This window comes from Nematolebias whitei, chromosome 15 (assembly GCF_014905685.2).
Source record: "Nematolebias whitei isolate Nwh7 chromosome 15, NemWhi1, whole genome shotgun sequence".
NCBI lineage: Eukaryota > Metazoa > Chordata > Actinopteri > Cyprinodontiformes > Rivulidae > Nematolebias > Nematolebias whitei.
In genome coordinates, this window is record NC_056512.1 from 26,286,371 (window position 1) to 26,314,057 (window position 27,687).

The 27,687-nt window shown below is 38.7% G+C and overlaps 1 protein-coding gene across 1 annotated transcript in view; it reads left to right on the forward strand.

Annotated features, from left to right (window-relative positions):
• The window catches only part of LOC119422179 (alpha-1,6-mannosylglycoprotein 6-beta-N-acetylglucosaminyltransferase B-like), a 103,034-nt gene extending 76,256 nt beyond the window's left edge, over positions 1-26,778 (forward strand). Inside the window, exons 9-18 of the mRNA XM_037689539.1 lie at positions 1,456-1,587; positions 4,124-4,257; positions 5,443-5,573; positions 7,688-7,693; positions 9,629-9,784; positions 11,684-11,830; positions 14,942-15,058; positions 21,206-21,280; positions 25,854-26,116; positions 26,580-26,778. Of these exons, the coding sequence (XP_037545467.1) occupies positions 1,456-1,587; positions 4,124-4,257; positions 5,443-5,573; positions 7,688-7,693; positions 9,629-9,784; positions 11,684-11,830; positions 14,942-15,058; positions 21,206-21,280; positions 25,854-26,116; positions 26,580-26,778 (1,360 nt within the window). The remainder of the gene's footprint in view (positions 1-1,455; positions 1,588-4,123; positions 4,258-5,442; positions 5,574-7,687; positions 7,694-9,628; positions 9,785-11,683; positions 11,831-14,941; positions 15,059-21,205; positions 21,281-25,853; positions 26,117-26,579) is intronic.
• The last annotated feature ends 909 nt before the right edge of the window (positions 26,779-27,687 follow it).

A 27,687-nucleotide genomic window follows, 5' to 3' on the forward strand; every position in this document is an offset into this window, starting at 1 on the left:
ATATCTTCTCTCTGGCCTGGGAACTTTTACGAGGCAGTGGAGATCATTTCTGGTGAGAGATGTGTGAATTTTTAACCTGGACCTGCTGCTTTCACAGATGAGCAGATAAATAAATAAGCAAATAAACAGAAAAAAAAGGGATGGATGCTGTTGCTCTTAGAAACTAAAGGCTGTCTTTTGCTACCACAGCACAGACGTTTAAAAAAATACAGAATTCACCATTTTGGAAAATGATGCTACTTTACTGTTTATTTTCAACAAGTGAATTATATCAACAGTGTGAAGTGATCATCAGGACAGGACTGGACCCCTGGAGAGCAAGGGACAAAGGCAGTTGGAGGCTTTGTCCTGGATGGTTTGATGTTCAGTATTTATCTTGCTGCAGGTAGGCACAGTTGTCACAGAGGCAAAGTCCCAAAACGTTCCAGTAACCAGGAGTGAGGAAGTTCCAGAAGGGTTCATACAACCGGTGAGCAAGTGGTGGAAGGCAAGGAATGGCTGGAGAGATCACGAGGAGGCTCAGGAGAAACCAGGGAGGTCCGAAGCTCAGGAGGAACACAGGAGTAAGAGCTACAACACGGAGAAGTCGAGATTAGTTTTCACAACACACCAGGAATAATGTAAAGGCCAGTAACACAATTACCTATTGGCAGATAATGCACCAGCGTCGGATTGGAGTCATCTACTGCCCTATGTACTCCTGCTCATTAGTGGAATGGTCCTCAGGTGTGAGATTGTTTGTGCCCTCTGAAGTAAGAAAATCTGCAGGACAAAAACTAGGAATCCTGCAACTTTATCTTTTGTAAAAGAACTACCTGTGTAGGATAGACAAAAACAGCACAAACAAAGCACACCTTGGCACACCCGTGGCCAGCATTTGATCTTTTATTGTGTCTGCTGGTGTCATATGGCAAAGACAGGTTCTGCAGACATGATTCTCAAAAGCCGTCTCTTCGCACAGAAAATGTGAGTAAACGAATGCACCACGAGCACTCGGCTAATGCGTGATTTTACGTGCAACTCCAAACAAGCGGTGCAGTCAAACTGGGTGATTCCCCGTTGTGAGAAAACATTTTCTGGCAGCGCAAAGCTCTGTGTTGTTTGGTTAACATCTCGCTGAGAGCACTGACATGCTTCATGATGTGATTTCTTCTCTGCTTTTTCCTTTTCTGCCTCTCTCACCACTGTTCTACTCTCATGAATATCTTATTAATGCTGGATTTAACTTTCTACTGAATCACCTGCATTTGTTTATCATGAATATAACAATTCTAAAATCAATTTTATGTCAGTTTTTCATGTGCCATGTAGGACCAGAATATATTAACACAAATGTCTGGAAGTTCTGACTTCTTTAACTATATGTGTTAACAAGATTTAGTCTCTAAATCTCATGCCATTTTGCACACATTGAATAGCTCATTGACAATGGAAGTGTGTCTGACCTGTGTGCAGGTTTTTGGGTGTCCCTCCCGGAAGAGGAAGTTGCCCCCTGACTGGACCTTTACCCTTTGACCTCATCTACACCGACTACCATGGCTTGCAGCAAATGAAGCAGCACATGGGTCTTTCTCTAAGAAAGCACAAGTAAACTCTCACACTGACTTCTGTTTTTTCATCATCAGTCTTTGTTTGTTTGGTTGGCGAGTTTTATTTTTTGGCCTTTACTGTTTGTGGTACAGACACTACAAAACATCAGCTGAATTTGTACTTTTCATTGTAGCTTCCTAAAACTGATCAATAATCTTATGCTGGCTTTATGATTGGTATTGTTTAGCAATGCATGAAAATCGACCACGTAAAGCACAATTAAATTAAAGATTTAGATTGTGAATAGTACAAAAGGCTTCATATTTCACCATATAATAAACTGTACCTCAAAAGAGTACTTAATACAATCCAATGCTGTATTATACATACAAAAAATAAAATGCAGTAGTCCCTCGCTACCTGGCGGTTCGTTTTTCGCAGATTTGCTCTATCGTGGTTTTTCAAAGTAAAATTAGACATGACAAACAACTAGCTGATTGATGGATGAGCCACATGACCAGCATGGCATTTTTATTTAAAATAAATTGTTTAAAAATTCTTAGCACCTGCTTCACCTGTGTGCAGCCCACAACTGAAGAAGAAGCTTCCTCCTGCACCGTGTCATATCTCCACTCTGCAGCGAAGAAGTGGGCGTGGCCAAGAGCGCTGGCAGAGAGCAGCTGGAGGAAGAGAGCTGAAATCATGACGTGCTGTGCTCTTTTAGAGCGTTTAGAGATTAAAAACATTGTTTAGAATATTGCAAGAGTGTGGGAAGGGTTTAAAATGCCTTTATATACAGCATATATATATATATATATATATATATATATATATATATGTATGTATGCGTATACTATAATAAAAAACTACTACCGTACTTGCTGCCGTACACGTCGCACTGCCGTATAAGTCGCATCATTCCGAATGTGTCTAATAAAGTAGAAAAAACATAAATATGTCGCTTCGCCGTTTGTCACATCTTATTATGCGTCACCGCTGACCACCCAAAAACAACGGTCAGTGTTGTGCCAAAAATTGAATGACTGCCAAATGGCGGCCACAGGAGCGTGCACAATAGGACTTTAACAAGAATTTAACAAGATTAACACTTAAAAACAATTATTTGTTTGCTTGAAATTATAGCAAAGGTATGTCTCAGTTGAACTTTTCCTTAATAAGTGAACTTTGACGGAATTCCTGGAGCAAACGTCAAATCAGCTGCATTTCGCTGCGCCGTCCAGGCGAAATTTTTTTTTTTTTTTCATTTTTGAAATGTAGCTGATTTGACGTTTGCTCCAGGAGTTCCGGAGCGAGACGAAGGTGGCTTGGTATGGCAAGCCAAGTGTCTCATTAATAGCCACTTTTACCTATTAATGAGACACTTGGCTTGCCATATCAGTCGAGGGCCCTCTAGTGGCTAAAAATGATAGTGTTTAATATTTTCCATGTCTGAATGAATGAAATTGTCATATCTCAGCCAAAAATTGGGTTATAAATATGGGAAAAACATAAAAACATTGCTTCGCTGTATAAGTTGCAGGCATGCTAATTTATGCAAAAAAAACCTGCCACTTTTACAGTGAAAAATACGGTACTTACTACTTGTACTACTATTCCTACTTCGTGGTTTTCCACTTATCACGGGCTTCAGGGTACGGCTCCCCCACGATAAACGAGGAACTACTGTATTGTATTGTTGTTATTGTTATTTGAACAATCTGGTATTGTATTGTATCAAAACCTGAAATGGATCAATTTTGTGATGAAAGCAACAACTCTTTAAAAAAAAAAATCCTAACAAAGACAAATTAAAATGAGCTGCATCTATTGCAGCTTGCAAATCTTGAAAATAAATGTAATAATGCAAAACAAGACACATTAAGAAACGGTAAAATTATAGAAGTGGGAAAACAGTTTTTAATATTTGTTCACCGTAGTGGTTCAGATATTTTGTAAGGCAGTTTTTTTTTTTTTAAGTTTGTTTTCATTCTGCATTTACTCTGAATTTATAAATTGTCCTGCTTTTAGAATTGCAATTGCAATTTTTTTTTAAATAAATGTATATTTTGTTCTGAAGTCTTGTAAATCTGAAAAACAAGATAAAATAAAATCCTCCAGTGAACCAGTCTGCATCACCCCCAACCCGTCCTCCTTAGCTTTAAGTGACAGAACATTAAAGTTCTAACTCTCATTAAAAATTAAACATTTTAATAAATCTTCTCAGATTAAATCACATATATTTATTTTGACTCATTCTTTTTTTTTTCTACTGATAAAATGTGTTTAAATGTCATCCATCAATCTGTTGAGTACAGAATTATTGATCTCAGGTTTTCTATTTGAATCTGATTCTAATTACTTAAACGAGCATTTATGTATGTGTAATTAGAGGAAGTTTCACTTTTTTGGAGTGTTTACTTTTCATTTCCAGAAAGACGTACATTTTCAGTCCATATCAAAGAAAAGCACAAATGGTTTTCTTTAAAACCTGTTTCCAGTATTTGTCTGTTGGACTCGGACTGTTTTGACCCATTAGTTATCTCTTCCAGCACAGCTCTAAATTAATCCCAGCACTTTTCTCATTTTGTCTCAGGTGCCACATCCGAGTGATTGACACCTTTGGCACAGAGCCTGCCTACAATCATGAGGAGTACGCCACCCGGCACGGCTACAGAACCAACTGGGGCTACTGGAACCTTCACAGCCAGCAGTACATGACCATGTTCCGTACGTGGAGTTCCATCCATCCATCCATCCATCCATTCATCCATCCATCCATCCATGGGTCACTGGGGTCACTGGTGCCCATGTCCAGCAATCACTGTGCGAGGGGCGGGGTACACCCTGGACAGGTCGCAAGTCCATCACAGGAACATAGAGACAAACGAGACAAACAACCATTCACTCTCTCACTCACACCTAGGGACAATTTAGAGTTACCAATCAGATTAAGATGCATGTTTTTGGTCTGTGGGAAGAAACCGGAGTACCCGGAGAAAACCCACACATGCATGGAAAGAACATGCAAACTCCACCCAGAAATCCCTGGGATTTGAACCATCGCCCTGCTTGCTGAAAGGGGGCAGCTCTACCAACTGCGCCACCGTGCCGCCCCTATACATGGAGTTGAATTTTAAATTTCAAGTACACATTTCCACTTTGGGGACGGCCCTGAACTGACGTTCAACATTTTGTGTGGATGATCGTGAGTCACAAAGTAGTTCTGATGACATCATGTGGACAGGTGGCAGTGCTGATGTGTGTCACTGAAAGTGCACAGCAGACTGTGGGAGTTTTAAAACACCTCAGGCCACTAGAGGCAGAGCTCACTGAGAACAGCTGTGCCTGCACAGATGCCTGCAGCTTCCTACTTCTGGCCAAGCACTACTGGCTGTACACTCAGAAAAATACAAAAACACACACACACACACAAAAAAAAGACGGAGACTCATTAGAGATTTGGGGAAACTAATGGAAGGTGAAACTTAGGTTGTTCTAACCTATTCAGCGGTCACTACTTCAAAAATAATGCTAATTCAAAGCCCACCACTGAGTCACGTCCATTTTCACCTTAAGTCTGGACTCAAAATGTTTTTTTATTTCTACTTCACACATCAATGCTGTGGGAGATTTCCATTCTGTGAGCTACAATTTACTTTTGCCACCTGAAACCTAAAAAAATCTTAAAGCAGCCGCAGCTCACGGCATTCATCAACCAAAGATTTTTTTTCCCCCTAAAGGAGCAGCTCATAAACATAATGTCTCTTATCTCTTTATAATCTGCAGTCTGCTTTTTCTTATTTTAAATTATCTGCTCAGACTCCTGGGCTATCACATCTCCTGTATTTATTGAGACATGAAATGCGTTTGGAGCCGTATATAATTTACCATTGCTGCGTTTGTCCTTGGCAGCCCACACTCCTGACAACTCCTTTATGGGCTTCGTGGCAGAGGAGCTGAACGAGACGGAGAAGCTGTTTATTCAGAGGAACAAAGTCAACAACATGGCGGTTGTGTACGGCAAAGATGCCAGCATGTGGAAGGTAAGCATGACATCAAAAATCACGGGTGTCCAAAGTGCGGCTCGAGGGCCATTTGCGGCCCTTGCAGTGATTTTTTGCGGCCCATAGCTGTAGTTTAAGAATTGTATCATTTGGGCCAGCAGGCTTAAGAGGTAGATTCAGACTTCCTGCAAACTGGCAGCCCTTTTTTATGTAATGTTTAAGTTTAACCGCAACACAGATAAAAAAAAACCCAAACATCTTCTCAAAATGAGCAATATTGAACAAAATGCAAACCTTTGGCTATAATCTTTTATTTTCACTTCATGGTACAAAGCACCAATTTTTATTTTTTTACTGATTTCTACCAGAAATGAGACTTTTGGATAAAGATTCATAAAACTTGGCTAAATGTTGTAGTTGATAAAATAATCAAGAGGGAAACTGGACATTTTTCAATTAATATAACGTGGCATCATCTACATAAACATCATTAACTTCATGCCAACTCTCCCACTGGTACATTTTCAAATTTAAATCACTTCTTGGTCTGCTGCCTTCATACATCTCCTACATGTGAGTGCAGCTACAGCGTGCACTCTCAGGACATTATTACCTGCAGTGTTCCCTCAGTAAGGACTGAATTAGGCAAAAGGGCCTTCTCCTACTCCGCTCCTGTTTCCTGGAATACCTTGCAAAAAGATCTGAAGCTCTCGACCTTGACCTCTCTAAGTGGCCTTAAAGATTTGTTAAGTTCCTGGCAAGAATCAATGCAGACATGTTCCTGTTTTTATTTTTGTACACCACCTTATAATCTAGGTGGGTTTTTTTTCTCGATACTTTTCCTTTTGACTGTGCTTTTGATGGCTATTTTGTGTGACTGTCTATTGTTGTCGTTGTTGTCCACTGTTGTCATCATTCTTTGTAAAAATCAGGTCTCTCTTGTAAATAAGTCCCCGAGGCTCAATGGGATTAACCTGTCTAAATAAAGGTTGAACTGAATGAACATACGAGTTGATCAACTTTATCAAACTTACTTTGAGTCTGTTGTGGTGACTGACAGCTGGACGATTTTTCAGAACTTCAATCAGTCTTTAGGTTCGTCCATGGTCCAAAATGCTGATCGACCCCCTTTTAAAATGACACTTACTGAAATTACAGTTTTGTTGCTGAGAACAGACTAAAACCAACTTTCCAAACACAAGAAAACAACAAACACAGACCCAACAAATCAAATAAAGCGAATCATTTTTAATAAAAAATATAAGCTTTGTGTTTATGAGGCTTTGAATGTTTTGGATCTACAAGAATTTAAAACTCTTTTTCCACCAAAAATAGTAAATTTGTCTTTTTTCCAAAATATCGCTCACGCTGTTGAGTTAAATTCACATTTTTGTGGCCAACGAGTCCTTTCATCTGGATAGTTTTGACCCACATATGAAAATGTGTGGACACCTCTGTCATAAATGCTGCAAAACGACAAATCATTGTCAAGATTTGTGATGGCTTGTGTGTAATTTGTGTTAGCCTCTCCATGCTAATCCTTTTATCATCTTGTGGTTAGGACAGTTTGAGGTACTGAATGTGATAATAAGTTAGGAAAACTTCTGAATCTGACTTTGAATAGCTGTGAAACACCCTCAACAACCCGTTTCTCCTCCAAGACTTTGGTCTCAAGTGGAATGCTAGAAGAACAATTGCGTTTGTTTAGGTAAATTTCCCCTCCAAGCCTCTGCCAAGGCGTCTCACTCCTGCTGTAACTTTGAAGTGCGCTGCTGCATCCCTCAAGGTTTCTTTCTCTTGAATCCAGTTGCAGCTTTGTTCCTACACAGCCAAAGCATCCCCCCCGGTTCTCAGAGCAACCTGAGCAGCATTGGAACGTTTGTGAATCTGAGAGTTTGCTGTGTAAAAAGTCAAGTCTCTGTAGATCCTCTCAGCACGTAGAGAACAACCCCTGCTGAGTCTCTTCTTCTGCTTTCATTTTGAAGTCCACAACAGAGATCCGTGCTCTAATAAAAAGATAAACGTCAAATATTTTATGTAGGATTGTTTCTTTTCCCTCAACATCTGCCTTCCTCATTCACTTGTGTCTTCTTCTGTTTTCAATGTGTCCCGCTCGTCATGTATTGGGTCCTGACGGATCACTGATGGAACAGCTTCAAGTAAGTACTCTGGCATTATTGAGTCTTCAAAAGCCAAAGTGTTACCTAAAAAGATTACCGTATTTTCCTGACTATAAGACGCAATATCAATGAACAGGTCTGTTTTCATACATAGGGCGCATTAAGTGAAACAAAACAGTCAAATAAGTCAAACTTTATTCAACTCGTTCATAATAACCACATAAAACTGATTCGAGGTCGGTAAACACAACCAGAATTAATGCATAAGGTGCGCCTGATTATAAGGCTCACTGTTGATTTTTGAGAATAATAAAAGTATTTTAAGTGCGCCTTATAGTCTGAAGAATACAGCATTTGGATTGTTTGATGTGTTTGGAACATGAGGCATATAAAGAAGAATTTTAAAGTTTAAACAAATACATAAAATGATTGTTACTGACTGGTCATGTGTGGGGAAAATACATAATTTACGGTATGCTTGACTAACTTCCAGTTGATTCAGTGACAGATTGTTCCAAAGAAATAAACAAAATAAAACTATGATTTTTATCACAACACTCCTCTGAGACATTAAAAATGTACAAACACTTAGATGATGCACATAAATGATTAAAACCCTACAGATATAACTTTTTTGAGTAATGTATATAAATCCCCCTTGGAAAAACAACAACAACCATATTTTAAAATGAACTTATTTAGTTTTTAATGCATTCATGTAAAGGATTGAGATCATTCATTTTAGCTGTGATTGCATTGGAATCCCACTGAAACTGGGGAATTATTAGTTGTTGCCCTGATGATGTTTGTGCAGGCTGAGCCTCAGCTCATTAGATCTGGTTCTGTTGCTTCATTTCCATCATCTACACCTTTGGGCTTTTTTCCTTTGCCCTTTCCAAGCGGCTGTGTGTGTGTGTGTGTGTGACACCACGATCAGCTCAGCTCATTTAGCTGGTGAAAGCAGGAGTGGTTGCTGCAGGAGGAGTGGGAATTCAACATAATATGAATTAAAACAAGAAGGGCCTATTAAATCATAACCAGGATGTGCAGATTAAACTTGCATGGATGGAGCTTTAATGCACTTTTTCAATGCAAAGAAGGAAATATTAGGTTTTTATTGTAGGTGTAAAAGACCTGGTAAAATCAAATTTGTTGAAAGACATTCAGATGAACTCTCTAGAGTCCACACGAATGGAGGACTTGCCAGAATTTGCACATTTTGATCGCAGTAATGATTCCATGAAACTAAAGGAAAGAAATGAAAATGTTACGACATCCAGGAGGTATATAACCAGCTAATGCAGGGATAATATCAAATTTAAAATAACTGGGAAACATTTAGCTACATTCTATATAAGGCAGCTCATGTTTTTCTGACCCTGAAGTCTGAATGTTCAAAACCATCTTCCATATATTTTTTCTTCTTCTAAATGCTGCTAACCATTTAAAACCACCATTCTGGTTTTTTTGGGGGGGGTAACGATGAAATGTCAGGTTTAGTTTGTCCACCTTAAAGTTTGAGCAAATGATCATTATTGAGCGATGATTTTGATGATTTAAGGTGGTAAATTTCTAGTTTTCACAATAATCACCAAGACTGATGAACTCAAATCAACGAATGCTTGTGTCTAACGTAGCAGATAAAAATAGTTTATGTGAATTTTCTGACAAAAGCTGCACAGGCTCTAAAAGGTTTCACTTATGGCTCTAAAAGAGCATTAATTTATTCGAGGCGTGGATGTAGGACTTTTGATGATAGACTCAGCAGATGGTGTGGGTCCTGTAATTTGCAGAGGGAAGTCTCTGTCCATCAGGCCGAAGCATACTTTAGAAACGTTGGATAGTTCAGTTTATTTTGTCTTCCTTTAAAAAAAAGACCTATTGGTTGAGGCTAAACTCATAACTAAAACTAATACAAAGGGATTAAATTTTCTGCTGAACTCTTCTTTTGCCTGCTTCTTCTGTGTGCTGAAGGGTAAAGAGAACGTTTTGGCCATTCTGAATCACTACATGGAGATCCACGGGACTGTGTACTACGAGACCCAACGCCCTCCAGAGGTCCCTGCTTTTGTCAAGAACCATGGCCTGCTGCCTCAGCAGGAACTGCAACAGCTTCTTAGAAAAGCCAAGGTGGGCCAAAAATATAAGTACAGTTATGTCGCCCGCTTCACCCGCTGCAGCTTCACCCGCTGCAGCTTCACCCGCTTTGAATGCTCTCACCCATTAAATGTATGCTATCAGTTGTTATCATCCCCATAGGTTTCCTTCAAACTGTCCCTCCTGTACCTGCTAGCAGGCTCAGTAGGTTGTTTTCACAGATTGATAAGGTTAAGGCTAGGGTTAGCGTTGTATCTGAACATAATTGTAGTACTTCTTATATATTGCTGTACTGTATAAGAATTGATCAAAATTTCGCTCATATCAAACAAACAAAAAACAACAAACCCTCATATATATCCTCTCTTGAGTTATTTTTATATAGCACATTGAATTCAATTCAATTCAATTCAAAAATACTTTATTAATCCCAAAGGGAAATTAAGTGGTGTCGTAGCTCATAATCCTGATTCCATTCAAGAGTTATAAATGCTGATAGCTGTGGGCAGGAAGGATCTCCTGCAGCAAATCTGAAAAATCTGCTCACAGATATCGAACCGTCCACCTGGATCCAACTTGATGTCAGATCAGCGGGCCTCTCGATCTTCCTGGGCAGCAGGACTGCCTGAATGCTGGGCAGAATACCTCCCTGAGCAATGGTCACTCCTCCCAGCGGTGTGCTGAGCTCCTCGTTGTGACGGACAGACAGCTGAAAGTGTTGGGGGGGATGATCCCAGTCCTCCCATTGTCACGAGCCGAGTTTTCCACCAGCTCCAGGATTAGGGTGGTCAGGTACTCAAGCACTGCTGCCAGGTTGACAGGAAATGGTCCATGGTGCCTCCTTTTCAACTAATTTGGGATTTGGGGCTGTAGTTGAGGTAATTGAGCTTTTGAGATGTTCATCAGTTGCTCCTGGTTGTTAAAAATACCTTGTTGCCATGGTTACGCATCATAACAAATGTCCAAAAGTAAAAAGGTCTCAGTAAAAATCCTTCCAGCTGCACATAATCATCTGAAAAAAAGCAATTGACATCCAGAAAATAGAGGCGTTAAAGTTTTCAAAAACAATAACTCAAAATGAATGTAACAGAGCTACTCCAACATGCAGCCACCCTGAGCGGCGCAATTCTAGAACTTCAAGGCTTCATTCAAGGCTCCAAGGATTTTTTTATTGTCATACCAGCTCACGTTTGCATGTTTATGGCACAAAATTCGGATTCAGTTCCCAGATCAAGATGAAGCTGAATTAAGTGCAGATCGAGTTCAGCAGTCTGACAGCTGCAGGAAAGAAACTGTTTCTGAGCATGATGGTTTTGCTCTGAATGCTCCTCAGCCACCTGCTTAAGGCTCTGGAACAAACTATGTGCAGGATGAGTAGAGTCCTTCATGATGCAGAGATGGGTGCAGAGAGCGCTCTCCACCACACAGCGATAGAAGCTTCTCAGGACAAAGATCCCAAGTCCAGCTCTCCGCAGCTTCCTGAGGAAGTAGAGATGCTGTTGGACCTTCTTGACTTGATTAAAGCCTTATGACTTTTAAATATGGAATTCATTTAAACTGAATTATTCATATCCAACTTAAAAGTAGTACGTAAATTGTAAATTAATGTTTTAAATAAAGCTAACGACAAAAAGCTTCCGCTTTTACATGCGCATAAAACTGCATACTATCAGAGATAAGAATGCACCTTTAAACCTACTAGTAGGTACAGTCTGAAGGCAACCTATTGGGATGATAACAACTGATTACGGCCATTTAATGGACTGATAACATTCGAAGCAGCTGGTTATGTTTTGATTTTTAAAAAATGACCTGCTTGGCTAGGATTTATGCTTCTGGAAGGTGACACTGCTTGATGCAAGTTTTGACCTGGATTTGAGCAGCTTGGTGTGGACATGACGCTCTACTGCTGTTTGGCTTTTTCCTCGTTAGCTCTTCGTTGGATTTGGCTTCCCTTATGAAGGCCCCGCCCCGTTGGAGGCAATAGCCAATGGCTGCATTTTTCTTCAACCCATGTTTAATCCACCACACAGTTCCCTCAACCATGAGTTCTTCAGAGGGAAGCCCACCTCCAGGAAGGTAAAGTTTCAGTTTTTTTTTTATTTTATTTTTTTATTTTTTATGTAAGGACACTAACTAAAATCTATAACAGATATTTAGAATCTAGAAAGACAACCTAAACTGAGCAGAACACAACATTTTCACCATGTTGTTTTCTTTACCACAAATCAAGCCAACAATGCAGAAACGGTGCAAAACAAACTGTGAACCCTCAGGAACATCTAGAGCCTCCTTTAGCCACAATAATCTGAAGCAATTAATTTTTGTACAGTCCTTTTACATCGTTCCTTTAGTCCACAGAGTAAGCATTGATTTATGGATAGCTCAGATAAGGTGCTGACTCAGCTTTTCAACTGAGTTTAGCTTTAGACTGACTGAGCTAGTGATGGGAACGTCAGTTCTTTTGAGGGTACCGAATCCCTGGAATCAGTTCATTGAATTGTTTGGTTCAAAAGATTCGCTCACCGAATCCTTCAGTTCATGCAGTTTATTCATGCAGTACACGAGTGAGTGGCACGGCACCACTTCCAGCACACTACCATGCCAACGAATCACTCCTCCGCGGCAGTTCTCTATGTACGCATGATGCAAATCGGCAAATTGTTCATTGAACGAATCCCTCCCTTGCCCTCTCTGACAGACTCTCCTCTCTGTGTAGCTTACGTTAGCGAGTGACACAACACCACAGCAGCATGTTCAATAAACATAAACATGACTCATCTTTCTTTTTGTTAATATTAAGACTACTAAGTACACAGAGCATCTGGTCTATAAGAAAGATTGAAATTTAAATTGCAGAGTTTATCATTTCATTAAAAAAAGACAGAGAGATAAAAACAATGCATAAACATTGCAGCTGCAGCAGAAAGGTAATTAAATTGTGTCCAGACAACACCTGACTCACTCTTCGATAACTTTGTGGGGGTGAGTAAACGGTGTAGGTTACACACTCAGCGAGTCTCATTCGCTCTTCTTCTGTTTCCTCTCATTACTTTATGTGTACCATAGTTTGTTAAGATAAGGGGACCTGGGCCTGAACACAGCCTAACATGCATGCTTTGAACTGAGGGAGAAAATCAGGAGTTCCTGGAGAAAACCCACGCAAACATGAGAACATGCAAACTCCACACAGAAAGACTCCAGGCCCAACCCGGGGATCGAACTCTACTACAGACAGAACACTTTGTAACCAGAGCAGGTTATGGTTCATTCAACAACTGCAAGTGGACATGATCCTCTAGTAGCAACACAAGCCCAAATCATCAACCCGTCACCACCGTGCTTGATATTTGCAATGAAGTGTTTGTGCTTAAACAGCCTGTTTGTTGCCAATTTTAACTCATTTTGGTCGATCATCTCCCCGTTTGCTCCTGTCTGTTTAAAGGAAATCATTCCAGATGTTTTGTGGGGTTTTTTTTCCCCCGTTACAACTTTGCAAACCTAATCTTTGCTGATATTTTTTGTTTTGAGTGAAAGGTTTCTTCTGGTAGTCTTTCCAACGTTGCCATGTTTTTTTCATTCTCTGAACTTTAGCACTGACTTCACAAAAAGAGGCCTGTAGAAGTTCTCCTGGAGCGACCCATTCCTCAAACAACATCTTTATTGCATGAAGACTTGTTTGAGTCATGCAGTACATAAAATTATAACAATTTTCATGCTACTGCCTCACAGCATCCAAAACAGGCAATGGTAAACATGTGGGAAAGAGACAATGTTATTTATTTACCGTATTTTCTGACATATAAGTTGCATCAGTCAAAAAAATCATCATGAAAATGAAAAAACTTATATAAGTTGCTTTGGCGTATAAGTCACATTTATTATGCACCATCGCTGACCCGTTGCATTTATTATGCATTTATTTAATGGTCAAACCAGCTTAATTTCACCTGGGTGGCCATCCATCCATCCATCCATCCATCCATCCATCCATCCATCCATCCATCGTGGCTGCAGCCACTAGCTCTCCAGCGTTCCTCCGCCTAAACCAACTTAGTGAAGCGAGCACACATGGGAGGACTCGCTGTGTAGTTCTTCGAAATTTAAAGCATCAGTCAAAAATTGTATTATGAATATGGAAGAAAAAAACATATATAAGTTGCTTCGGCGTATAAGTTGCAGGACTGACAAATTTAAGCAAAAAACTGTGACTTATACACTGGAAAATGTTTTTTCAAAAATCCACATGCATTATAAACACTTATAAACATTTCCAAATAATTGACTCTCAGATTGTAAAGTAAATAGAGTAATGCTGTGTATTGTGGCAGCCTGTTTGTTCTCACATTGAAGATGTTTTTCCACTCATCTCGTCTTTTCTTTAGCTTTGTCCTGACAGTTTACTCGGCTTCATTTCTCTTGATATTTTCACAACAATAAAAACCAGCAGCCTTCATTATTCATTGGACACCTGCATGCTGACTGATGTTGTGTACAAAGTATTTGCCTGAACAATACAACTGTGTTGACGTAAAACTAAATATCAGAATTACTATTTTTTCTACTTATCCCAACTCTAACTTATGTAAAATAATACTTTGAGATTTTACTGTGACTGAGGATCCAAACTGGAGCACGACAGGCATGATTTGAGTTTTTTGTTGTTGTTGTCGTTTCTCTTTAACTAAGCATATCTCGACTTTTGCTTGGACGTACACTTCTGGGGAGTTTTGGCAACTGTCTTGACTGATTTTCACATTTAAATTTCAAATTTTCTGTCTAACTGTGGAATGCATGGACTCCACATTTGTTAAAAATAGCCATAAAACCACCAAACTTAACAAGCAGCTTCAGCTGCTTTGCTATGATTTTAGATGCTTTTTCCTCCCCAGCATTATATCAACTAATACACACCTGAATGCTATAAAACAACAAACAACCAAAATGTCTTCATGCTCACACCTGTGGATGATCAGCTGTTTAATGCATTTCATTAGCAACACCTACCTGCTATTACCTTTTTAATTCTAATAGAATAAGTGGGAGAGTACTTTTTCACAAACTGCTGCTGCATTTTGGTTCAATTTGTTGTTAAATAACGACAAAGTTGAGCTGTTGCTTTTAAAGCCCATTTACAGGATCTGATGTTGAATTGTGATTTTGAATGAAGCCCGTTTCTACCTCCCTCAGGTGTCCTCCCAGCATCCATATGCCGAGCAGCATATAGGCAGACCTCACGTCATCACCGTCGACTTCAATAACTCTGAGGAGTTTGACGCAACCATCCGTGAGGTCATGAGGATCGACGTACGTAGATGTTTTTGTGTTTGCCGTGAAAACTTTGGTTCTGCATTAATAAAGAGCGCACGTCTGCACATTAGCATAGGTGAGAGCACAATAGGCTCTTTCACATTTCAGTCTGGTCTGACCTACTTTTCAATCTCACAGCCTTTAATAGAGCTCTTAATCTTGGCATCTCACATTACAGCAAAATGCTTAGCTGGCTCCCTCTCTCCGCTCTGCACCCCTAATTGCTTGAGATATTGAGTGGCTCAGTTGGTAAACTGTGCCCACACCTGGTTTTACACAACAGCTTTCCAGAGGCTAGCCCCAGAGGCAGAGAGCATTGTTTGAATTACATCGAATTAATCAATCCCTGTTCCCAATCTGTCACCAGAACAACACAGAGTCATTGCCAGACCCCTCGAGGCGCCAAGAAGCATGTGCGCTTCTACCTGCCAGGTGCTTTTTTTTTTTAAAGCCTTCTGTGTTTCCTGCTGATAGGGGCAAAACTACAAACAAGTTGTGGTAAATACTTAAAAAGTTGATCCAAGAGGAGGGAAATACATAAGCAGGGAACAAGTTTCACAACAGAACAAAGACAAAGCAGAGACGTCTGAAGCTTTGTGTACCTTGATGTAATTAATTCAGACAAAGTGGAACAAAAACATCATCGTTTGTAATGTTCTGCTGAGGCTTAATAACATGACTCCATCTAATAAAAATTATGGATTTTGTCTAACAGGTTTTTTTTTTTAAATCACAAAGCAAATGCTATGCATGTCTACAGTATACAGCTTGTTGTTTTGTTGTTAAAGCAAAAATTCAGGCTTTTTGAAGGTTATGGGACAAAGTTATGAACAATTAATATCTTACCTGTTGTAGATAAATATATAATCTATTTCTGACTTAATTGATGAGCTAACAGTTTGCTGAATCTGAGCCAAACCAAAGTAAATTGCTATACTGTCCTGAAACGACTCCAATCTAATGGCAGCAGCAGGTAGCTGTAGCTCTTCTGGTGCTGCCCAGAGCACGTCCGACAGGAATATCCCAATACAATAACCATGTAATCTTTTAATGATTGATTTTAATGAGTTTTAATGATCAGAAGACTGAGGTCATTGTGTTTAACCCTAGCTCTGCCATTGTCACTGATCCTGCAAACCTGGACTCCCTTCAGCCATATCTAAAACAGTCTGTTACCAATCCGGGATAGTTTTAGACTCGGACTTTAAGTTTAATAAGCAGATAAATTCTGTTCTTCAAAAAAGCTTCTTTCAGCTAAGGCAGATAAGCTCAAGTCCATCCTGTCCAGATCCGACCTTGAAAAATTAGTCCATGCATTTATTACAAACCGACTGGACTACTGTAACTCGCTTTATGCTGGAGTCAGTCAGGTCTCTCGCTCACGTCTCCAGCTCGTCCAAAATGCTGCAGCTCGGCTACTAACAGGAACTCTCAGGTTTGAGCACATTACTCCAGTTCTGTCCTCTCTTCACTGGCTTCCTGTGCGTGTCAGAGTTGATTTTAAGATTCTTCTGCTGACATTTAAGTGTGTTAATGGCCTTGCACCCTCATGCCTCTCCGACCTCCTTCATCCTTATACTCCATCTCGGGCCTTGAGATCATCAGACCAGCTGCTTTTTGGCCGTACCAAAAACCAGGCTGAAGCTCAGAGGAGTTTGGGCGTTTTCAGTCATGGGACCTAAACTCTGGAATAATCTGCCCATCAACATTCGACAGGCCACCTCAGTCTCTATTTTTAAATCTCTCCTCAAAACACATCTGTACTCATTGGCATTTAACAGTGTGATCTCATTTGGTATTTCATTGTTGATGATTGTGTATATCCATTTTGCTTTAACTCCCTGACATTTAACACAGGGTGATTTGATTTAGTATTTCATTGTTTCTCATTATATTTCATGTTTTTATGCTTTTCTTCATGTTGCTGTAATATGTTGTTATTAATATTTGATGCTGTGATCTTTTTTGGTAAGAACTTTGATAACAGTTACTGTTTTAAATGTGCTATATAAATAAATGTGACTTGACTTGACTAATCTAAAGTTGACAGTGTACAAGTTCATAAAATAGCATCTTCATGAGCTGTGATGTTATTTGAGGACAATAGTAATTAACTTTTTTCTCGGCCAAATAAACTAGCTATTAGCTCATCAATACAATCTGAATTAAACTTATTTTTTTCTAAATTGAGGTTGTTCCAAGAATTATCTGCTAGGGATAAGTTATTAACTGTTCATAACCGCACTCCATAAAAAAAACTTCTTCCAATTAGTTTATTTTTCATGTCTGTTTTATAAATATATTCAATTAGTTAGTTTTTCCCAACATAAACACTATAAACTCCTTATTTTGTTCTGTGACAAATTCATCCCAGAAGCACTTTTAAAGCTTGCTCATTAAAATGTTACATTTTGTGAGTTTTCTCCTGTGAAAGCCAAATTTTAATAGTGTACAAGACGCTGTGTTAGGCTGTTTATTGACTAGCAGGCGCATTAATTTCACACAGTCTCTGTTGCCAGGCAACTTGGTTACTTCTTTTTTGTGCAGTCCGTTTGAACAATGATCTTTGGATGAGCTGTTGAGTAAACTGTGCTACCTTTGAAAAAATCAAGCAAGCTGTTTCCTATAGTGTGCAAAGCCAAGCAAACAAACTACTGAAGGTTCAGTTTGGGTTTTTGGTTATTTTTCAAATACACAAAGCAGACAAAATATGTACAAACAACAGAGGAACTGAAGCCCAACAAGTCCATGAAAAGCCTTCATTCTATAAATTCCCAGAAACTTGATACATTTAATAGAATTAATTAAAACACATGCAAAAATATGAACAACAGTTTCAACAAAATAGTGTTAACCGCAATAATATAACAAAAAATGTCCCCAACAACCCTAGCACGTTGGTGTATCCTCTCTCATTCGTTGACTAGAGGAATAGACACCAAACCCCCTGCATATAAATGTGACAAGACAAAAGCGAACCAGTAAAAAACATGAAATAAACAGAACATGACAAAGAACAGGAAAAAAAGCTGGGTAGCGTTGAGAAAAAAGATTAGTGAGTTATAGCAGGTGTGCTGATTGCTAATGGGATAGAGTTGGGTTGAAAGAAGTTGGAAATAAGGACTACAGCGACTTATATAATTTAATGGTACAAATAACTTAATTTCAATTAAAAAAAAGGTTTGTAAGCTCAATCATCCAGGAAGATAACAACAAAAAAATTTTAAATCATGTCATCTGGACCAGTTTCTTTAAGTGAGAAATGTTTTGTCCCCCATCCAGAGGACTTCTTCAGTCTACGGCCTGCCTGATTGATTGTTTTTGTATGGGTGTGCTCTGTTTGCACGTGTTACAAGCCTAATTTTGAGATTTCAACAGGAGATTGTCTTGAAACACAGGAGTGAAGGCTACTTATGGGACAGAACTGGTGGGCAGGAAGTAGACTGAGGAAGTCCTCTGGATGGGGGACAAAACTTTTCTCACTTAAACTGGTCCAGATGACGTGATTTAACATTTTTGTTTGTTTTTTTGTTTTTTGTTCAATCAATTCAGTTTATTTATATAGTTCCAAGACACAACAGAAGTTGTCTCAGGGCACTGGACAAAAACATTCACATACGCTATAAAAGCCAATTTGTAAAAGTTATCTATCTAAGGAAGCCTGCGTTGAATCGTCAATCTGTTACAGTCTCCCATCCTGAGCAAACACAAAGGCAACATTGGAAATGAAAAAATCCCTTTAACGGGAAGAAACCTCCAGCAGAACCAGGCTCAGGATGAGCGGCCATCTGTTTTGACCGGCTGGTGTTTGAGAGGACCAGGATGGAGAAACAGACAAACACAGAATGACAGGTCCAGGTGAACTTTCTATTGGAGGAAAGTAAAAAAAAAAACATGTAAAGAATAGAAATAATTACAATCAGGTAAAGTATAACAAGTAAAGACAGCAGCAGAGTTTGGAAATGTGGTTAGTTTTTCCTCCAGCAGTCGAAGCCTATAGCAACATAACTAAGGGATAGCTTATAAAGCCCAAGCTGACCCTAACTATAGGATTTATCAAAAAGGAAAGACGTAAGCCCAGTCTTAAAAATAGACAATGTGTCAGTCTCATGAACAGAAACTGGAAGTTGGTTCCACAAGAGAGGATCCTGATAACTGCAAGATCTTCCTCCCATTCTACTTTCGAAACTCTAGCATCCACAAGTAAACCTGCAGCCTGAGAGCAAAGTGCTCTTTTAGGAAAATATAGGACAATAATATCTGTAATATAAGATGAAGCTAGGTTGTTGAGAGCTTTGTAGGTTAGAAGTAAGAATTTTAATTCAATTCTAAATTTGACAGGGAGCCAGTGGAGAGAAGCTAAAACTGGAGAGATATGATCTCTCCTACTAACTCCAGTTAAGACTCTGGCAGCAACATTTTGGATCAACTGAAGACTTTTTATAGAAGTATTTGGACACCCAGATAATAAACCATTGCAATAGTCCAGTCTAGATGTGACAAATGCATGGACCAGTTTGCATCATTTTTGGACAAGATGTTTCTAATTTTAGTGATATTACACATTCATAAATGAAGGGAAGCTGTCCTGGTATTTTTTTTTAATATAGGGGTTAAAAGACATAATCTGATAAAAAATAACACTGAAGTTTTTTACATTAAAACTATAGGCCAAATTAATACCACGAAAATTTACAATATTCAAAATGAAACCAAATGCACTTAGCAACGAATGAACGAATGAATGAATGAATAAACAAACAAATAAATATATAAACCAACAAACAAATAAATAAATAAACAGAATATGCATCCAAAGATATACAGGTCACAAGTCTGAGTTTTCCTTCAGGTATTTGCAGCGTGTTCATCATTTTATATAATTCCTATAAACGGTTGGGGCTAGTTTGTTTATGAGACTATTGTTTTGATCTTCAAAAAAACAAAATAAACAGTTAAAAGGTATTGCTACACATTTTAATTTTCTCCACCAATGTAGAAGTCCTAAAATGCCTAACACCTGCATATTCTGCACCAGCTCACGAATATGGCTGCTAGCATCTTAGCTAGCCTTAAATATTTACTTTAATCTCATTTAAGAAGGCAGGAAAAAACAAATATTATTTACATATATTTTAGGCCTAGCGATAGTCAGTTATATAAATTGTACAGTCATTCAGAAAATGCTTTTCTCCTTCTGAATTCAAATCACTCTCCATGTAGCTTATTTTTTTGTATTTTTTTTCCACTCAATTTCTCATTTAAAAAGAAAAGCTGCCCAAAAGGCAAATGGCATTGTGGAACAGCTGATGAGGTGCCAGATACATTTCATTAAACCCAGATGAAATCAAGTAATAAGAGAGTGCTAAAAGGAACAAAACAGTAAAAGGAAGTATTTATCAATTTAAAAGCCCGAGCTCCTCGGTGGCCTGATAGTAAACAGTGAATTCTCAGTTTAGCTACCATGGGAGTCATCTCAGAGAGGGATCGACACAGAGAGTCTCAGCAGGAAAGACTCTATCTGCTGTATTTCATAACTACTGATATCATCAAACCACAATGGGTTTAAAAATTGGTTACATTTCTCCCTAAAGATATAAACGTGGACTCATTTTTCCACATCAAGTTCTTCTTTCTAGCCTCTGGTGTGCTCTCCATGCGTCCGCGTGAATGAAATCCTAGAAAGAATAATGGTTATTGATCAGTGTTCTTTCAGGGAATTTAAACCCTTTTCTTTAGTAAGATGACAAGTGACAGGTTTCAACAGAAGCGCTGATAACGACGCTCACAGGACCCGGATAACACCAGAACTCTCCTTGGTGCTCGGCGACCTGCGTTTTGCTGTCAGTTCGGTCCATTGTTTGATGCATTGATGCATTCATCACTAAAAAAATAATGAAATTAATGTTCTTAGCCGTCGTCCTTGATGTATTAGGTCATTGATTTTAATGTGAAGCGTGTGGCATGATATAAGCCTTCCACAATTACGCTAATGAATATGTCAGCTTGGATTAACTATCAGATGCTCACTTCCTGTAATTACCATGGCTTGATTCTTCACACACAAACACAGGCGCACATACACTCACACATCTGCTGACTTCCTGTATTCCTTCTTTATTTTGAGCACATCTGTATTTACAGGTGGAGCCCTTCCTGCCATACGAGTACAGATGTGAGGGGATGCTTGAAAGAGTCCATGCCTACATTCAGAATCAGGTGGGTTTTTAATCACATCAACAAGAGCACAGAATCATTAGGTCAAACTATGTAACCAATTAGTTGTGTGTCTTGGTACACACTAAAACTGCTGGAGTATTGTGACAACTCAGATTTCACAGGTTGGGTTGCTTTGACCCAATATTTGGATAAAGCCACTTTTAAGGTTTTGGAGCAGGGGTGTCAAACCCACTTACAGAAGGGGGCCACAATTAAAACCTTTTTCGAACTAAGGGCCAGTTTCAGAATCTACATTAACTCAAGTGTGATACTCGACACCTTTTCTTGGTTGTAGGTTCCTCAACTAGACTTTGATTGGTCTCATTTGATGTTCTCTGTTGCACTTTTGACATCATAATCAAAGATTACTGAAAACATTCAAATATAAAAGTATTTTATGTTTAACATTATCATCTTGGGGGGCCAGATAAGATGTCCACGAGGGCCACATTTGGCCCCCGGGCTTTGAGTTTGACACATGTGTTTTGGAGGAACACGTTGCAGGACACAGTCTTTTCTTGCAGTCATAAAGGTAAAAAGTGGATACAATAAAAACGAGAGAAAGTGCATTTCCTGCGAAAATGCAGTGCAAATGCTTATTGCAGAAGAACTTGCTGAAAAACTGCTGAAATTAGCAAAAAAATAAAAAAAAGCTACTTCCACATAGCTGAAAATATAGAACAAACGTAATTCAGCAGGAGAAAGTAGAAAGAACACAAAAGTTGAAATTACTGCAAAAAATGCCAAATGAGCTGAAAAAGCTAAAATTAGCATAAGGCAGCTAAATAGTAGCTGAAATAACTGAAACTTGCAGAAATAAGCTGAAATGAGCATAACAAGTTGACTTTAGCTGAAATAGTTTAATTGGGATGAAAGTAGTAGAAATCACCATGAAAATCTTGAATTTATTTGAGAACACCTGAAATTGGCTAAAATATGCTAAAAGACTAGCTGAAAAGGTAGAATAAGCTTAAATTAGCAGAAGAAATCAGAAAGAACATGCTTATCCAATTTGGCTGAAAGAAGCAGTAATGAGCACAAACAAGTGGAAATTACCTGGAAAAAAAGCTGAAATTAGTACAATAACAGCTGAAAAGTAACTAAAAAGGCAGAAAGAAAATGAAGTAACAGAAGGAAGTGGAGAGAGCACATTTTTTTGCTGACGTATGCTGAAAAAAGTTTAAATGAGTGCAACAAAAGTGGAATTAGCTGAAAAAGCTAAAATTAGCATAAAACAGCTACATAGTAGGTGAAATAGCAGGAAAAGCTTAAACTTGCAGAAATAAGCTGAAAGGAGCATAAGAAGCTGAAATTAGCAGAAAGAAGTTGGAAGAATCACAAAAAGGTTGTACTGTAGTTAGAAAGGATCTGAAAGGAGCACAAAACAGCTAAATAATCAGTTGAAATTAGCTGAAAGTAGCTGTAAACGTATTTAAATTCGCACAAGCGGCTGAAATAAGCTGAACTACAAAATGTGCAAGGAGCAGTAAAAGGTTGTAAACAGATCTAAAGATTTGAAGGGTGTAAAATGAGCTCAGTTCATTTTCTAAGAGGAAAAAAAAAGTGGCAGAAAAGGCAAAATGTTTCAAAAAGCTAAAGTTGCACGAATACCAAAAGTCATAACACCCTTCTCCTGAACGAGCTGAATGTTTTGATATATGATTTGTTGAAATAGCACAAAAATTGTGGGACGAGAAAGAAGCCGAAAAAAGTACGGAAGAAAAATAGATCACAATAGTGTGAATCTTCATAAACATTCACACTATTGCATTTTTTAAGAATTTTTTTGGATGCTTTGTCGTGACATCCATTTGCTGAATGTAAGCTTTATTCTCCAGCACAGTATCACATTTTCAGTTTTCTTCAAGAGTTGCTGTCGAGGCAGAAGTGCTGCTCAAACATAAACCTTTTGCCCAAGTTTTTCAAACATCCGGACATGAACCAACTAGTAATCAGAACAAAGTATAAACGTGTTCCAGTTGCATTCCTTCCACCAGAGCTTTGCACTGTAACAATACAAGAGTGGCACTTCCACAAGAAACACATTTGCATTAGTTTTATTTACAGCCGCTGTTGTCCTTTGTGGTTTCTGTCAAGTTGTGATGCTGTTTGGCAGGCAGAGTTTAAGAAAATGCTAGCTTGTGTTTTTTGTCTCCTCACGCTGTCAGAAATAACACAAACGCGTTCACCGTGCCGTGACTGACTGAAACCACAACCCCTCCCGATGTCTGTACGACAGCATACTCTCAATCAAACTACTGTCGTTTCTTCCTTACACTTTTGTCTTAACTTTGACTTTTATTTTTCTCTGCAATTTCATCCATATAAATCCCCACCGCACACATGTCTTTACCTAATTTTTCTATTTCTAATTGAATCTGTCATCCTGGTCATCTCACTCTGAGCTCCACTTCCTCTGTACTATATACTACACTTTACTACTGTTGTACTACAGTAAAAGTGTCCCGACAGCACAGCCTTTTTCTGTAAAGCGATACCAGGACAAATCACAGTTTTATCATTATTGATTTGATTGTTTTACCTTTATTTAAACAGGCACATTGAGTCATGAGGACTCATTTTCAAGCGAGCCCTATCTGTTGATTGCTGACTCATTTGTTTTGAGTGAATTTAACTAAAAGAACTGTCTGTTACCTGACAGGTGATGCAAATGAATTTTCTGAAGTGGTGAGGATCATCTGCTGCACTTTAGTGAAAAAAACTGATTTCTTGACAGATTCAAACAAATAGTTCAGTTCTTTTGAAGAGGGGTTTTGTGGGAAGATTATGAACAAATATGATATTGTTGTCGATAGCTCTTTGAATGATCTCAGTTTGGGGAATAGTTCAGACTTTCAGACAGTGTTTTCAGACTAACTGAAAAACTAACAGCTAGTTTAAACAAGAACAAGACAAAAAAAAGATTGCTGCCACAGATCCAAAGCTAAAAAGATTTATAGCAGTTTATGTAAACGATGTTTAAAACCTATAAATCATCATTTCTTTGAATTATCTAGTTATTACAACAGAAATGTTTTGATATTTCTGTCAAAAGTGTCCCACTGGAAGTGCTACAGCTAGTACTATTTACACTTGCAAAGAACTATGAAAAACTTATGTTAATAACCATGCACTGTGGATTTCACAACGATGTAGAGCTGATAAAATAGTGTATGCATAAAATACTATGAAATATTTGAGATTGGAGCTGTTTACGATGGCAGTAATTGATTTTGCTCTTACCCCACTTGGACTAACTGGTTCCTCATCAATAAAGTCAAAAACAAACTTGTTTTTTTAAAACTGAGGTTGTTCAAAAAGTTGTCTACAACAGGTAAGATGTTTACTGTTCGTAGCCTTCTATAGCAAACCCCACTTTAAAAAAAAACGGAACTTTTACTTTATAAGTCCATTTCAGTCTTTCTCTACAGGTGAATAATGTGATTTAAAATATTTTAGATACTGAGTGGGTAGGGAATTAATTTACCTCAAATTTACAAGATAGTAGTAATAACAAATTTAAAAACAATAAAGATTATTTTTCCAAAATTTCAGAATAAGCAGAAGATATTGGCTGGATGGATAAAGACTATTAGCAGACTGTGTGTTGAGTGTCTCAAGCTGTATTTTTATTTGTTAATTATTAGGTGTTCTTTGACTTCTTCTGACAATTTGGTGAAAAACAATGACATAAAATGATTTGGGTATTTTAGTTGGAAACGGACATGTGTATCAAAATGACCAGGAAAGTTATTTTGTAAAATAATTCATCAAGTTTGTCAATGGCATTGTCAAAACTGACATATTCAGTAAAATTAATACTTTGATGGTAATAGTAGTAGCCTCCACAGGTCATAGTTTTAGCTATAATTACACAATGCATAAACATTTTCTCCTTCAAAAACACAATTAACTTTAAAAGAAAATTCAAGGGAGAATTCAAAGACTTACACATTTGAAGCACCACATTATAATTCTACATGTAAAAGGACGTGTTTAAGTGGCACTTTTTTTTTTTTTTAATCCTGCACCTTTTTCATATGAGAGGAGAGAGAGAGAGAAAGATCAAGGATGTCGTCTGTGTTTAGGAGAGGAAGTGCGGCTCAGATCGGGGAGATTGGAAGCTCAGTTATTGCCTGTGGGCACAAGGAGCTTGTTTAATAAACGGGTCTAGAGGCCAGAGGGACATGTCAGAAAAATGTTATTACCTGAGTTTTATTAATAGGCTCAGCTAGAGGGGCAGTGGGGGTGCGGGTGATCTAATCTGGCTGCACAGCGGAGCTGAATTCTGTCTCAACATCTTATTTGTCATTCGGAGACATTTCTGCATACATTTGTTTTCCTGGAAGGATGTCTCATTTATGATTAGCGCCTTTGTTTTCATTAAAGTGGAAACACTGCCTCATCTGTACGTAGTGTTGCAGTTACAAGCAATTCATTTGAAGAATCTTTTAAATGAGAAACTGTTTAATATTCACTTTAGTATAGTGTAGTAGTTCATCAGTTTAAAAGAACATTAAAGCTAAACATTAAAATGTTTTTCTTCTTGACTATTTCACCTTTAAATCTGCAGGATTTTTGTTCCCCAGAGGTCCCGTTCCCTCCGGTAAACACATCTTGGGCTCTGCTCAGAGGTCCGTTCACCCCCCTGACTGACTCTAGAGTCCTCAGTTGGGCCTCCAATGCCAGCTCCTTTTTGTCGTGGCCTCCTCTATCTGCTCTGCGGCTGCTATCATCACTGCAAGGCCAATCGTGCGTGGAGGCATGCCAGGCCGAAGGATTCATCTGCGAACCTGCCTTGTATCGTTTCATCAACATTAAAGAAGCCTTCAGCGCGTGAGATGCTTTTATTTGTCATTTCCACTGGCTTGTGGATCGCAAGTAATATTACTTCTCTTTTGCACAACTTCATCTTAACTCTGTTTGACTGGGAAAAGAAATGTGATGTATACATGTCCAATGCATGATTTGCCTCTTTAGTTTGTGACTCATTTTTAAACATTTGTGTCATTGAGCTCATCCTGTAAACGATATATGTGTCTCCGTCCAAACAGTTTCATGCCTCATTTGCACTTCTAGTTTCAAAATGACTCACTGGTTTAACATATATCAGAACCTGGCTATGAATTTCCATCCATGTGAGGGGTTTTAAATGCAACATGAATAACAAATCGGTTTGTCAAATCATCATGGATACCCTGAGGCATTTGACCTTACATCAGTGTCAAGTCATTGAAAGTTGTTTTCTTAGTTCTTACACTGGTAGCTGTGTGTTCATCTCCTCCCTCTCTGCACCCAGGCTGGACTTTCAGTGTGACGGAGTGGAGTCGGAGATGAACCACCTCCTCCCTGCCTTCTCTGCAGAGCACGCTGAATGCGGTCTGCAGCACGACCCGCTGCTGTTCAGCTGTGCCGGTTCCAGTCCCAAATACCAGCGCCTTTGCCCCTGCAGGGATTATCGCAAAGGACAGGTGGCGCTGTGCAAAGACTGCCTATGACCAAAGGTGCACCTTGAAGAAGGAGGCTCGCTTACGGCGCTTGTAAAGATCCAAACTGTTCAAGTTTTGGCAATGAATCGTTGAGTTGAAAAAGCTGCGATGCGTGAAAAAGTGATTGCGCTGACTTTTAGCACTGACCTAGGAAAGGCTGCCAAAAAGGGAACATTTTAATAACCTCTCAGGGAACTGCATGGTTGTGCTTTGAATGTGAATGGGTTTGAAACCTTTGTTTTTCAAAGTTCACTTATTGCCGTAGGACCACAGTCATTTCAAAATCAAGGGGAAATGTGTAATTTCATGCGTGAGTCGAGACAAAAATTAACAGCAATCATTAGGAGAGTTTGAGTTTAAAATCGGTTGGAAACGCTTGAATTTTAGAGTGCTCAGCTCAGTATCATGGACAGATATTTGTACAAATGCACCCAAAGCCATTTACACCACTTTAAGATGTACTATTTTACATGTCCTGTGAAAAATATATTTGTACATAAGTGTTGTTTAATAAAACACAATGGAAAATGAAGTTTCATCACAAAATATTTCTTAATGCCTGCTTTGCATGGCAGTGAGTGATATTATGTCCCTGTGTGTGCATGTGTTCATTTGCCTGTCTGTTAGCAAAACAGCTCATGATCAGATTTTGATGGAACTAGGAATGCAACCGTTGGATGTACCTCTACAACTGAGTAACTTGTCGAGTCAATTCAAGAAGGCCGCTGAAGTCAACTAACTTTAGAAAACACAAAACTGGCTAACATCCAGGCAATTTTCCACACCCATCTACAGTACTGTATATGTTGATGTGGTAGTAGCTGAGAGTCCTCTGTAACACATACTGCAGCCATGGCTGCTGAAATGCATTTTACATTTTTCTAACTGAATAATTTTTACACAGTAAAGTGTAGCTAT